This window comes from Rhineura floridana, chromosome 14, assembly GCF_030035675.1.
Source record: "Rhineura floridana isolate rRhiFlo1 chromosome 14, rRhiFlo1.hap2, whole genome shotgun sequence".
Classification (NCBI taxonomy): Eukaryota; Metazoa; Chordata; class Lepidosauria; order Squamata; family Rhineuridae; genus Rhineura; species Rhineura floridana.
In genome coordinates this window covers 8268245-8283275 of record NC_084493.1, presented here as the reverse complement: position 1 = coordinate 8283275, position 15031 = coordinate 8268245, and the positions used below count along the sequence as shown (strand labels likewise).

Below are 15031 nucleotides of genomic sequence, written 5' to 3'. Positions count from 1 at the left end.
AATTTAGGTATTTAATAAATCTAAGATAGTGTTCTGAGTTCTGCATGTTAATTGAGGAATAGGCATGCAATAGATTTATGCGTTTGCCTTGTAGTAAACTTTGTTAAGATAAACATAGCAAAGTAATATTTTGCTCTACCTTGTACTCTGTTTGGGTGTTAGCAACAATGAAGGCAATTCTTTTAGTAATCATAATTAATAACTAAGTTGCTGGCACCCTCAGTCCGCATGGCAGCTTATAAAAGCGATGGGTAACCTGTGGCCCTCTATATGTTGTATTCCAGCTCCCATCTGTCCACACAACATGGTTAATGGTCAGGGAGGATGGGAGCTGTAGTCCATCAACATCTGGAGCGCCATAAGGTTATGTATCTCTGCACTAAATGCTTCATGTGTATATCAAGATGGCATCTGATGTAAAAGAAGATCATATCTCACTATATGGATCTCCCTAAGGAGCCCTTTCAGTAAATAAGATACCTGTAGATATTCACTGAGAGTTGGGTTTGAATGACACTTTCTTCATGTAATGGCAGCAATTTTTTGCCGTTGTTCAGATACATAATTGGATATGGGTCTTCATTTTAATTTTAACAAAGGGAATATTGATTTATCCTCTCTCCCCACTCCTGCCCAATATGACAGGTATTGTTGATTCCTGCCAGATGGGAATCTTTCAAATCCTTGCTGCTATTCTTCACCTGGGCAATGTGGCATTCACATCTCGAGATGCTGACAGCTGTACAATACCAGTAAGTTCCAAATAAGATTAAAGTTGTAATCATTGGAACCTTTCTAATCTTTTTGGCTGTTCTTGTGTCTGTGTGCTGTAGTTGTGTTGCAGAAATGCAACCAATTCCCATTTCCTCATTGCTTTTATCTTTTTCCTCTTCTTTCTTCACACTGCCTCTGATAAAATTCCCAGTCCACATCTTTTAAGGAGCTATGTCAATTTGTCCCATTTGCAAGAATAGTGCATGAAATGGTTCTTTGCCTTCTAGCACCTATGAAATAAAACCTCTTGTCATACATTAGGAAGCGGTGCAGAAATGTAGTTTTCTTTGTGCAAGACTGGCCTCAGCCGAGTATAAAAGTAACATTTTTTGTTCATGAGTCTATAGACATGTGGGATTAGGGTTAAGGGCTCTCAGCAGGTTACAGGGCAACTGTAATGTAGGGCATCAAGGGTTGGCATGATTGGGCATCTGGCACCCCTCTGGCAAGCCCTCTGGGCTTTATGCAGTGAGAAGGTCATCTCACAGAGGGAGCCAGGGAACTGACCCTTTGAATTCTCTAAAAGCAGGGACTGTCCTTAACATGAGGTATTGCTAAACTACTACTCACCTCCAATCTAGGAAATTGTAGTAGGCTTTTGCCTGCTTGGGGAGCATCATTGGTGGTAAATATTACTTTCCCATCTAAGAATATTATTCCCATTGTAGGCCAAACATGAACCCCTCAACATCTTCTGTGATCTCATGGGAGTGGAGTATGAACAGATGGCTCACTGGCTGTGCCATAGGAAGCTTGCTACTGCCACAGAGACCTACATCAAACCAATTTCCAAACTTCAGGCCATAAATGCCAGGGATGCTCTGGCTAAACATATCTATGCTAGGCTTTTTAACTGGATTGTAGATCATGTGAACAAAGCTCTGCATTCTACCATGAAGCAGCATTCTTTCATTGGTGTATTGGACATTTATGGGTGAGTTTTCTCTGACTGAATATCTTGAGGCCTAATATAACGAAATAATTGTTAGTGATGACCTTACTAAACATGGTGCTATGTCTCTGGGAGCTGATTCACTCATGTACATTCATTATTGCAATCGTATTGCTTAGTATGTGTTAATAGGCCATTATGGATCATGCACTACAAATAGAACTGTCATATCCTCCCATCATCTTGGAAACAATGCATTTCTGTGAAATCTGTTCACACATTCAGTTATCAGTTACCAAGTGTTTACTAATTTTTGGAGGCAGTATGGTTCCGAATACCAGTTGCTGGAAACAGCAGGAGGGGAGAGTGCCCCTTTGCTTAGGTCCTGCCTCTGGGCTTCTCATGGGCATCTGGTTGGCCACTGTGGGAACAGGAAGCTGGACTAGATGGGTCATTGGCCTGATTTTGCAGGGCTTTTCTTATGTTCTTATGAGTTGTGAGAAATCAGGAGATGTATATGCATGTGTGAAGAGGTTCTATTACCTGAATTCTGGGGAGTGGTGGTGATGATGGCGGAGAGACAATACTGGAAAATCTGGGCACCCCAAATGGGAGGAAGGGATTTCCAAGAACAAGCTAAAGTCATTGGTTTGTATTCAGCTAATGTTTACTCAGAGTAAACCCATGGAAGTTACTGGTTGTGACTAAGTTAGGTCAGTTAATTTTAATGGGTCTACTCTGAATAAAAGTTGAATACAAGCCATTGAGTTGGTTCAGAGGTGGGGTAGGCTGTGCATTGTCTCTTCGTTAACCTTATTTATGTAGTGTAGAAAGTGTGGTTTCCTTCCTATTCCACCTCTCCCCCTGCTTGTTTAGGAGGAGAGGTAAACTTGGCTGGTGTTGCTCATGACTGTGACTGCTGCAGACACTGGCTGGTGACTATGTCCTTGCATCCAGAAGTGCTCTAGGCAGAGAGTCTTTGGGGGTAAAGAAATGGTGACTGCACCTATTTATTTATCATTATTAGATTTAGCTATACGCGCCAGCTTGCTGGCTGGCCAAGTATATCCCTCTTCCATGGACAAGGAAGGCAGTCACTCTCTACCCTGCATACATAAGGTAATGAAGACACAGCGTCCCTCTCCACTGAACCAATTTCAGCCATTCGTTCTGAAAATTGGCAAAATGCCCTCCCTCAACTGGCCTCATCCTAGCAGCCCTAGCTAGGAATCGTCCCCCCAACACCTCTCAGCAGATTTGGGAATGTGTTATGAGTGTGAGCCTGCTGTTCTCTGTTAACGGAGAAGTGGAACATGCAAGGAAGGTTTCACTCCTCTTCTGGAAGTCAGGGTTAAAACTAGAAGAAGAAGAAACTGCTGGTGGCCATCTGAAAGAGTAGGGAACCTCTCACAAGCCTTAACTCTGTCATCATTAGTAGAGCAGGATTAATTCTTGGCTCCTGAAAAGGTGGGTGTTTTTTTTCCCAATTGGGGTGCAGGAGCAGCCTTGCTTGATTTTTGTTCATTTTCATGATTCCTTTCCTCCTCTGTTCCCTCCATCATCTTGTTAGCCAGGGACAGTAGGAACCAGGAACCAGCATGCACCTTCTTGGGCTCTCCCAGGAGGGAGGGAGAAGGCTCAGCTCCAAATGGAGCATGATTATGAGTAAAGGGGGGGACTTTGCTGAAGCTAGTAAAGGTCCCCCAAGGGACAAATCCTTTCTCCGTCTTCTTGTGGCCTGGCTTGATCAGGAAGGTTTTAGCGGCAGCCAACCCCAGCATTGCCAGGGCCTCTGTCCATGGGGTATGGGTGTTACTGCCCAAGCTGCTAAGAATACTGAAATTCTGGAAGTACAACCGTTTGTAAACTTTGACTCGCTCTTGTCCCATGTTGACATGGCTTACCTGAGAAGCAATACTAAACTATATTGGAGCTTTATCTCGTAGACATTAATTTACTGCTTTAATTTATGGTGGCAGCTGTCTTTGCTTTTTCAGGTTTGAAACATTTGAGATAAACAGCTTTGAACAGTTTTGTATAAACTATGCGAATGAGAAACTGCAGCAACAGTTCAATATGGTGAGAAACAAGTTTTTCTGTGTTTCTACTCATCAGTAGTCCATTTTAATAGCTGGAGCCGTTGACTGGCACTGAATTTCTCTAGGGGAATGTCTACATTAGTTTCCTGGGATAAGTCCTAGTGATACCTAGTGTAGTCTCTATATTTCCTCTTAACGGTTTCCCTAATCAGAGTTCCACTTCTGGTGTTTTTTTCTGCCTTGGGAAAATGAGTCCCTTTTATTTTTTATTGTTAAATTTATATTCCACCCTTCCTTCTAGAAGGAGCCCAGGGCGGCAAAACAAAATTACTAAAAACACTCTGAAACATCTCAAAAACAAAAGGCTTTATAACATATTAAAACAAAACTTATTTAAAACATATTAAACATATTAAAAACATATTAAAACAAAGCTTATTTAAAAGAATCTTTTGTTAAAAAAGCTTTAAAAACATCTTAAAAAGTAATTCCATCACAGATGCAGACTGGGATAAGGTCTCTACTTAAAAGGCTTGAGAAGGCCTTCAGTAGGTACCGAAAAGATAACAGAGATGATGCCTTTCTAATATTTAAGGGGAGGGAATTCCTTAGGGTAGGTGCCTCAACACTAAAGGTCTGCTTCCTATATCTGCAGAATGGACCTCCTGAAAAGATGGTATCTGCAGGAGGGTCTCTTAAATGAGATACTAAGTTATTCAAAATATTCCTTGGGATATCTGGATAGAGATACCAATGATGTTAATGAGATCTACTTGCAAGTTGGATGACAGCAGCCTGTTAAGCAGAAGACTGGTATCTCTTGATGTAGCGGATCCACTGATTAAGATAGCAAATCTTTCTTGCTAATGGTTGGGTTGGAGGTCAGGGTGAGAAGGATGCAGTCCCTCTACTCCGACAGAGATGCAGGCAAGGAAGGGGTCCGGTCTGCGAGACAGCCAGTTGTGACTCTGTCAGTGGTTCTGTTCCTGAGCAATTGCTTTGCTGCTTTTTTGTGCATGCAGATAGCACAGGAGCTCACTGGCACAACGCAGGGCAAACTTGAAAGGGCTTGTCCAAGGAATACACAGGCTGGTGAGCAGTGAACCTCCTACATTTGTAAGCCAAGATATGCATGAGCCTCATGCCAACCTGCACAGGCCATTTTCTCCTCCTTAATACCCCATGATTGAGAACTTCTTGAGTTAAATAACTGTAGCTTCCCATTATGTCCAAACTAGGAAACTGCTTGCCAAGTTCGGAACAAACCATGGTTTGTAGTTGGTTTGATATCTTGGTTTTTTCTGAATCTGGCAACCATAATTTTATAATGGGAAGCAATAGTTATTAAACAGGAAGTCTGCAATCATGTAGTGCTTAAGGCATGGACACAAAGCTTGTGCATGGTTTGAGTTAATAAACTGAGATGTATTGTGTGTGAAGTAGGCCAGTAGGACAAATTTATTAGCAGCCATTCCACCTAGCTGCAGCAGAGGGACAGGTGAGAAACCATGTTCACAACACTGCTTGTTAGTTTGTTAAATTTATATCCTGCCCTCCCTCCCCAAAGGAGCCCATGACTTCCTCCAAACAATCTAGGGAACTGTAGTTTGTAAAGGATGCTGTGAATTATAGCTCTATGAAGGATGAACTACAGTTCCCAGGATTCTTTGGGGAAAGTCATGTGTTTTAAATGTATGGTGTGTGCACAGCCTGTCATTTGGCTCCTCCTCTCCCAGAACTGTCTTCCTCAGTGACCATTCTACCTGATCATGAAATCTTTGTTTAATTATGAAGAATTTAGCTTGTTTGCTCTTTCCTCCCTATCATTTTCTCTTTTGTATTATATAGACTTTATATTATACTGTACTTAGGAAACTTTAGGTGCTTTACAAATGCAGTGATAATGACAATGATCATAAGAATAAAAACTTGGGGCATTGCCTATTTCTAAGCTGCTTTATTAGCAGCTAAATGGTCTAGCTTACTGTATAATTTTATTGCTACTTTTCACATACGAAAAGACTTATTAAATCAGAACACATTATGCAGATTCATTTGTCCATTTAGATCTCCAGTCAGTAAACGATGTGTTCAATTTTAATTTATGTGCGGTTTAGTTAAATGTACCAGGAAGAAAACAGTCAGTGAGCTTGCTCTTGTTCCTGCTTTCCTCCTTCTTATAGCATGTCTTTAAGCTGGAGCAAGAAGAATATATGAGGGAACAAATTCCATGGACCTTGATTGATTTCTATGACAATCAGCCCTGCATTAACCTCATAGAGGCCAAAATGGGTGTTCTGGATTTGCTAGATGAGGAATGTAAGGTAGGAGTTCGACAGATCTCACTTTTACGTTGCAAAGTTAATTGATGCTCAGTTTTCTCTATTAACTGTTAGCGCATGGAATGACATTGGAGCCAGTGTTTGTGTTTTCTCTCCATTCCAGCCACTTTGTGAAGCCAAGGTACCACACACCTTGGCTCTGTGTTGCATGCAAACTGTGGGTTGTATTCAACAAAGTCCTGCACAGTGTAGACCCATTGAAATTAATGGATCTAAGTTGACTGTATCCGTTGATTTCAATGTGTGTTCTGTGATTAAGACTAATACTACCCTGTGAACACTGTTTTGAGGTGGGGGAAGAGAGAGGATATCTGTCATGTTAATATTTGTTTGGATACTTTGCATTAGGAAGAGTGGCTCTAGCAGTTACAAGGGGACAAAATAAAATGTCCTTAATACTATCTCTCTCTCTCTCTCTCTCCACCCCTCCCCCAGAGCTTCCATTCTATCACTTTTCAGTGCAAATTGTCTAACTAGATGTCACAGGGAATGTGTGTCTGTCACTAATCCACATCTTCCCTGTTGACGTTTCCATTTAGTAAGAAAAATACATGCTCAGTATTTCTCCATCTCTGCTCCAATTTATTGATGATGTCTCTCAGAAAGCAGTGAATGCTGTACATGATAATGTCACATGTTTTTCTTACTAAATGCTGCTGGGTAGGAGGGGAGTTGGTGGCTGGCACATGTCTAGTTAGACCCTAAAGGCCACTTAAAGCCTTAAGAATTTCCTGTGTCAGAAAAACTGCAAACAAAGAAAAAATATGCAGTAATCAAGTATGTACAAAATTCTTTTCAACATTCCGCTGTTCTTATATCATCTTGCTGCACAGTATTTTGATGCCCTTTAGATCTGGCTGGGGAACATGTGACCCTCCAGATGTTGGTGGATTACAACTCTTATATGCCCTGACCAGTGGCCATTCTGGCTGAGGTTAATAGGAGTTGGATATTTTCCTGTGGCTTTCTGCGCCCATGGCTGTTTCCATCCCTGTCAGAGAACATCTAAAATCTTCTGCTCATGTGAATTCCTGTTATGTTGTGGTTAGTAATCACAGGGGCGTTGGCAGTTAGAGAATGGCCCATTTCTCACGTCACATTAATCCAGAGTTAAAAGCTAACTACAGTTTAATGTGAATGAGCAGCATGCAGTTTTTGCTCCGCTCCACCGCTGCTCTTGTCCTGCTGAGAAACTGAATCTGGATTGTCATGACATCTGAATCCAGGTTGGTGGTCACCAAACAGACCTTGGAGAGAAACAAACCTCAAGCTCAGGTTTGATCATCACAACAAGCCAGAGTCTGGCTTGTTTCCTGATAGTGCAGCCACAACAGGACAGGGGAGGAGTGGAACTGTGTGTTCGCATTAAACCATAGTTTGTTTTAAACTACAATTTAATGTAATGTGTGAAGCGTGCCAATGAATAAAGGGGTCAGAGTACAAGACTACAAGAACCCTTTCTTGGGTGGAAGCCCCATACAATTCAATGGGACTTATTTCTGAGTAAATATACAGAGGATTGGATGGTACAAAACTCTTCCAGGCACACAAGCATGGCTCCACAATTAAAACCTGTGCTGCTTTAACTGTGTGTTGCTTACTTGTGTGTGTGTGATGTTATCATAAATCATGATCCAAAGCTCTTTGGGGCATGGACAATGTCAATTTTTCACATCATGTTCAGTGTCTGATTAGTCTTTTGTCCTCTGAATTGCAGGGTTTTCCCCTCTTCTTAGTTTTTGTTCCTTTCTTCATATGGATAAAAAATGTATAGTGTGAATCATTTCAGGCTCAACATCTGCTTGCAGGACTTCAATATTTATTATTTTTTTTATTGGTGATTAATCCCAAAAGAAGAATGGATGGGTAGCTCTTAGAAATATATAATGTGATATACAAATGGTAAATTTGAAGAGGTAAACAGAGGAATTGATGGTCTATACATTTGTGTTCAAAATATTGTGAGCCATTATCTACATCCTATTTCTTTGAGTTACGTGAATTCAAGCAAATTTTAAATGCCAAAACAACATTTTCCATCTCAGCTGTAAACTGGCTTTCCTTGTTTCACTTTCTTTATAATACATCAGGATGATTAAAACATTTTACCTCTCCCTTCACTAGATGCCTAAAGGTTCAGATAATAGCTGGGCCCAGAAATTATACAATACTCACTTGAATAAGTCTGCGCTCTTTGAGAAACCCCGTATGTCAAACAAAGCATTTATCATCCAACACTTTGCAGATAAGGTAAGAGCATCTGTTTTCTGCCTGATTTGGTAAACTTATTGGTCCATGATCTACTTGTACTCATCCATTCTGGAGTCATCAGAGGAAAGTTTTGCGTGTGATCCATAGCAGAGCAGACGGAGTGATTTGCATTTGTTGCATAACTGAAAGCAGGAAAAGATTTTGGAAGGAATTGTCACAGCTCAATCATGGCTGCAAGTGCAACTGTTAAGGCTTGGCCAGTGACTTGATGAAACAAATACATTTTGTGAATAGAGCTTTTTGTATTTGTTTTGTTACATTATTTGTAATGTAATAAGATCTGAAAAAATACATTTTACAGAGTTTAGTGGGCATCTTATAGGCTGCAGAAACAAAATTAGGTTAGCAGATTCTGCCATATGGTATCCTTCCTGCTATCAAAATAAGAATTCACCAGCATGAGACTATTTGGAGTATAGGCACAGTAATGTGGTTAATTTGGATAGCGGGAAGATCCAAAGACCTGCAAATTCATAAAAAGCAACATGAACCATTTCAAAACAAATACTCATATGGAGATCTGGTTCTTCGGTGGTATATTATAGAGATGCTTCTATACAGATATGTATGGGGGCCATTCAGGCATATATAGGGTTTGGGGGCATCACATTGCAGCAGTTTGGCTCTTATCTGATGGAAAGGGGGGACTACTTCTCCAGCCCATAGAAATTGTTCTGTGAAATGCTTCAAGGTTCCATATTGTCCTCTATGCTGTTTAACATCAACGTAAAGCCACTGGCCAAGATCATTTTAAGGATTTGAGGATTTTAAGTCTGGTGATGATACCTGGTTATTACCTCTCTTCTGCACAGACTGCAGTGATGTCCATGAACAGTTACCTGGAATCAGTAATGAGCAGTAATGATGGCTAATAAACTGAAGCTCAGTTCAGATAAGACAGAGTTGTGGTTGAGCAATCCAGTCAGTTTTGGGAAAACGTGGTTGGTCCTTTTCTGGATGGAATCAGGTCTGCAGCTTGGGGATTCTCCTGGATCTAGCTCTGCTACTTGATGCACAGGTGGCATCTGTGGGCAGGACTGCCTTATTGCCAACTTTGCTTGGTGCACCAGCTGTAGCCCACTTATGGATGTCAAATGCATGTCTTTGTAACCTTGACACTGGATTGCTGTAATACAAGTTGGACTTGCAACAAAATGTTGCGGTATATCATTGCCTTGTAACTGTAGTGCTCCTGTTTAAGGTTTGAGCCAGCCATGCAATTCTCCAGAATACCAAAACCTGTAAGAATCTCAGGCTGGCTAGTATACCCTTCCACCCCCATTTTCTGTTTCTTTTCCAACTTGCACTCAGTAGTCCATATCTACTGAGTATGTTCAATCCTCAATAAGCTGTTCTGCGGGGAGTAACTGTCCTTAAGGTATATTTAAAGAGTAGTTGTAGCTTGCAAACCTTGAGGTTCCCATGAGTGTTAATGATACTACTTCCTTGTTTCGCAGTGGCCCCATTTTGGCTCCAATCGTGTTGGCATTTACTCCCTGAATTTGCTATTACAGGGAGTGATGCTTTACACCAGGTCTGGGGAACCTTTGACCGGCCGGATGTTGCTGAACTACAACTTCTGTAATCCCTGGCTATTGGCCATGCTTGCTGGGGCTGATGGGAGTTGTAGTTCAGCAACATCTCGAGGATCAAAGGTTCCCCGCACTTGCTTTATGCAACTGGTTCAGAAGGTAGCAATAGCTAGTCTCTTAATTCATGCCTTTTGTACAGACCATATGATTCAAATTCTTAAACACTGCATTGGTCACCTGCTTGTGGGTTCAGTTCAGAGTGCTGTGCTTGATCACACTCAGTGCATAGTTAACGTATGGAATTCGCTCCCAAAGAGGCAGTGATGGCCACCAACTTAGATAACTTTAAAAGAATATTTGACAAATTCATGGAGGATAAGGCTTATGGAGGTTGCTTGCCATGATGGCTGTGCTCTGCCACCATAATCTGAGGCAGTATGCTTCTGAAAACCAGTTGCCAATAGCTATAGGAGGAGGGCGTGCTCTTGCACTCAGGTCCTGCTTGTGGGCTTCCCATGGGCATCTGGTTGGCCACTGTGAGAATAGGATGCTGGACGAGATGGGCCACTGGCCTGATCCAGCAGGATGTTCTTATGACCCTTTAAAGTTTTAAACTGAAAGAGCTCTTCCTCTTTAATGTTTCCCCCATGTCCGAAGATTGAATTGGGAGATTCTGTTTGGGATGTCTTCATCAGCTAAAATATAGTAAGATCTGCCCAGAATTAGGGTTTTGAATTGTGATGCTCTTGTAGAACTCCCAGGCCTGCCTAACCAACCACCATCTGTTGTAGTCAGGAGGACCTTTATCTGCTTAGCAGGAGGAGTTGTTGACTGAGTCTGTATGGGTAGGGGTTTTTTTTAGTATTTATGAAGTGTATTTAGTATTAGCTGTGTATTTAGGACTAGAAATTTTAAAATTAGAGAACTTTCAGCAAAGTGACTAAAAAGATGATGGTACTTACATGGGCTTAATAGGTTGCTGCCTGTGAGCTGTATTTAAAAATGTTCTATGGATTTTTTTAATAGCAGTTCATTGAGGGATTTTAAATTTGAGGTTGAGCCAACCAATATTTTAGTGACTGAGTATCAAATTAAGACACTTCAGATGGTGATCCTTAACTTGTTCACTGGATGCCAGTTCATTTATATACAAGATTGTTTCTGATAGATATATTGAACTGTAGTCTGTTTTCACGCATTGTGGTCTCCTCAGAAAGTGCAGTAGAAATATACTAGCGCAGTGTACCTTTGTGTATGCTAAGACATTTGAAAATGTATTAGTTAAGTTTGAGAATCCTTATTTCACGTCTTTAACCTTTATTAAAAGTATCAAATATCACAGCAGCATATCTTGTGTGCCATTTGAAATAAGCATTTGTATTTAAATCTCTGAGACCAATGTTTTGTTTTTTAACATATTTTTCTAGATGCAGAGGTTACAGGAGGCATTTTTGCTTGGATATATTCATCCTTCTTTCATTTTTTGTCATGTGAAATTAGATTTTTGTGTTTCCAGGTGGAGTACCAGTGTGAAGGATTTTTGGAAAAAAACAAAGATACTGTCTATGAAGAACAGATCAAAGTTCTAAAATCAAGTAAGGTTAGTATTGAGATTCCCCCCTACCCAGTACAAAAGGTTGAATTCCAAATTGTTTTAGCCCATTCAAATATGATATTAATTTCCCCCTGCCCCCAAACCCAGCAATTTGTCCCTAGATTTATGCCTTGCGAATTGCCATTTATGCTTTATATCCTTAAACTATAGACTTCTTTTTCGGAACTTCTCTAATTTACTCCAAATAACTTTGGTAGATCAGTATTGCATAATTAACTTGAATAGCCTTCTCTATTGAACAGCATACCTTCCAGATTTTAAAAGTGAGGATAATGTACCCTTGAGAACCAGTGCCCGAGTTTGCTTTTTTTCTGCTTTCCTCCCCTTTCCGTTTTGTGTCATGTTTTTTAGACTTTAACCATGTGGGCAGATACCGTCTTGTTTTTTAATCTGTGTATTGCACTTAGAAAATGTTAGGCATTTCATGGATGATTGATGATGATGATATCTATAATGTAAAATATCCTTGGATCTGGGGAAGATATGCTGTTGCTAAATTTAGGTGTACCAACTGTGTTTAATGTTTGCTTCTTCAGATACGTGTATAAAAGCAGTTTTGGCTTCAATAATGCAGGCTATAATTCTATGCACACATACTAGGTAGTAAGTCCCATAGAAGATGTCCTTACTTCTGAGTAAACCTGCTTAGGATTGTGCTTTCAGAAGTGTCATAATAGCCGGATGATTATTCATGGTTGGCTTTATGTATTTGGTTTTGATTTTTAATCTGTCTGTCTTGTTTTTCACCAAACATCTCCAGAAGGTAATCCTAAACCCTACTGCGTTATTAAAAAGTTTGAACACTTAAAATGTGTCCAGACTAACAGACTACTTACTATATATGTCGTTAGGCATAATAAATAAATATGCAAGATGATACCGGCTGGACTCTATCCTCTCTTTCTTCCTCTTTAGTACTCCATTTCTGGATTTGCCTTCCCATATGAAAACTTTTACCTTTCCTTGGATGGGTCTGGACGGTGAAAACATGCTTTCCCTTTCTATGCCATTGTCCTGTCCGGTCCTTCATTATCAGATTATTTTTTTTAAAACAAAAGTTAAGGGGAATTTTCACCTGTTCACCTATTATTGCTGTCTGCAGTTCTAAAAGGAGAATGGGCATATGAACAGGAAACATGTAAAGGATTGTTCTGGCGCAGCAAGAGTTAAATGGGATATGCAGTTAAATGCAACCAAAGTGCTAGTCTAGAATACAGCCGTGGGCTACACTAGAACTGTCTACAAGCTTGCTTGCCTTGGTCCCTGCAAACCCTGCAACAGTGAGAAACTGATGTGTATGCAAGTGACAATGGTCCTGTTGGCAAGCACAGGGCAAACACGCTTCCCTGAATAGGGTTATATAAGCACAAGGGTTTTTTTTTCTTCTTTAAAAAACTGAGCCCCTGTCCCTGCCTGAGCATGCCGCATATGTTAAGTAATACAATAGGTCTTGTTTTTCTTATTGTCCTGTTGGTAGGAATCCTGCAGTCCTGGCTTTAAATGGAAAGAGATGGGCTATGCCTATGTAGACTGCTAGCAACCCAACTGCAACATTAAGCTTGACCGAGGATGTATATTGCTTTGTTTCCTCTAATCTAACTTGTGTTCTTGTTGGCATGTTCTGGGAGAGCTTGCAGCCTTTTATTGTTATATTCCCACTTAACCCCCTTCAATTATAGAAAGTCATCCTATACTACAGCAATGGCTCCGTTATTTTCCACAGTCTACAATAGGAGGGAAATATGCCCTACTACCCCGAAGCAGAAATATTGGAATATCAAACTTGACAGTTTTAGGACTGTGGAGTAAGCACCCCTGTAGCAAGCAGTAAGCACCCCTGTAGCAACTCCAGGATAAGACAAGTTCAGTACATCGCATTGGTGGTGTTGTCTCTGATTTTTGTGGGCTGCGTAATGCCTCACTTCCTTTTTGATACCATCTCAAATGACTGTATGGCCTCGCGCAAACATAATGTTCCTGATCTAAATCATGGCTAAGACATTAGGAATGTTGCATTATTACCAGGCATTTCGAGTCAAGTAAGTTGTAATTGGATAGCAAATAAAGTAGACAACCTTATTTTGAGATTTGAGAAGTTTTATGGGAAGCGATTCATAAATTGAATTAAGTAAATAAATAAAGTGTTTATGTTAACATGTTTGTAAAGCAAAATGAGAAGTTTTTTTCATTCCATACATAAACTTTTCAAATTGTCAGCTGGAAAGTAGTAAGGCCAAGTATGTGCATGTTAAGATATCACTTCCTGTGTTCTTTTGGTTCTCCTTTTTTATTGCAATTCCCTTGGGAAAAGCCTCCCCTTTCTGATTCTGAGATGAACTTTTCCTCCCTTGTTTCTGAACCAGTTCAAAATGCTGCCTGAGCTGTTTCAGGACGAGATGGCCATCAGCCCCACTTCAGCAACACCATCCGGCCGTACACCGTTGTCTCGAGTGGCTGTAAAGCCATCCAAGTCTAAAATGGCCCAAACAAGCAAGGAACATAAGAAAACAGTGGGGCATCAGGTGGGTGAAATTTGTTCCTGCCAATTCAGTAACAGCCTTTTAAAAAAAACTTTTTATGGTGATGTGTTGGACCCAGATTGTGCAGCACTATACTATTCATCCAGAGAGATCATATCTAATAAGAGGGCAAAAGAGGGAAGAGTCATTGTAACAGTTTGTGGAGAAATACAGATCTTTTCTGGGCTGTTAGCCAGTATAAACAAGCACTAGAGTCTTGTTTAAAAATTGCATACATTAAGAACCAGGGTATCTAACTTCCTGGAATATTGTAATAAACTCTGAGCAAATCTATTCAATCAATATGAAAGATGCAGATCATCTTCCTTTTTCTTTTCTTTTTTGGTAAATGGATAGTGCAACATTATTTCGTGGCATGACTTGTGCTTGCCTGAAATCTTCTTAGATGTTGCTGGGCTGAGAAATTTCAACTTGTAGAATTTGCTGGAAAAAATCAGAATGCTTCTGTGTCTTTTTTTAAATTTCCCCTTTTGATCTCTTTCCTATAGTTCAGAAATTCTCTGCATCTCCTGATGGAGACCCTTAATGCCACAACTCCACATTATGTGCGGTGTATTAAGCCAAATGACTTCAAGTTTCCATTTATGTAAGTTGGTTCTTTCATAGCATCTAAAGTCTAATACTTGCTGCTCAAAATTACAGTAAAAAAAAAAGAAATACTTCGTTATTTGTTTTGAACAGAAATAGGAAGGCTTCATTTAGTTTCAGCTAAATGTATCTTGGTAAATATCAGGGCTGTTCATGCAAGCCGATTCTGTGATGGAACGTGAGAAGGATTTATATTTATGTGTGCACATGAGTCAGACAGATTGAGGAAGAAAATCTGGAAGCTGCTTGCAAATTGGCAAAGGTATTACTATGAATCCTTTTTTGTACTTTGATTTTACATATAAAATACAGAGGCAAAAAGTGTACACAAGCATTAAGGCAGTATGAGACACTTCCATAAGAATAAAAGAAGAGGCTTGCTGTACCAGATTCTATTCTCACAGTGGCCAACCAGAAGCCTTGGCTTAGAAGCTTCTT

General features: G+C 40.3%; 1 protein-coding gene across 4 annotated transcripts in view; it reads left to right on the top strand.

Moving 5' to 3' along the window:
• The window catches only part of MYO5A (myosin VA), a 104246-nt gene that overhangs the window by 43770 nt on the left and 45445 nt on the right, over positions 1–15031 (top strand). For all 4 annotated transcript variants that reach the window (XM_061596054.1, XM_061596051.1, XM_061596055.1 and 1 more), the window contains exons 9-16: positions 646–752; positions 1443–1708; positions 3664–3745; positions 5889–6029; positions 8172–8297; positions 11367–11450; positions 13829–13987; positions 14494–14591. In XM_061596054.1, coding sequence (XP_061452038.1) covers positions 646–752; positions 1443–1708; positions 3664–3745; positions 5889–6029; positions 8172–8297; positions 11367–11450; positions 13829–13987; positions 14494–14591 — 1063 coding nt within the window. The remainder of the gene's footprint in view (positions 1–645; positions 753–1442; positions 1709–3663; positions 3746–5888; positions 6030–8171; positions 8298–11366; positions 11451–13828; positions 13988–14493; positions 14592–15031) is intronic.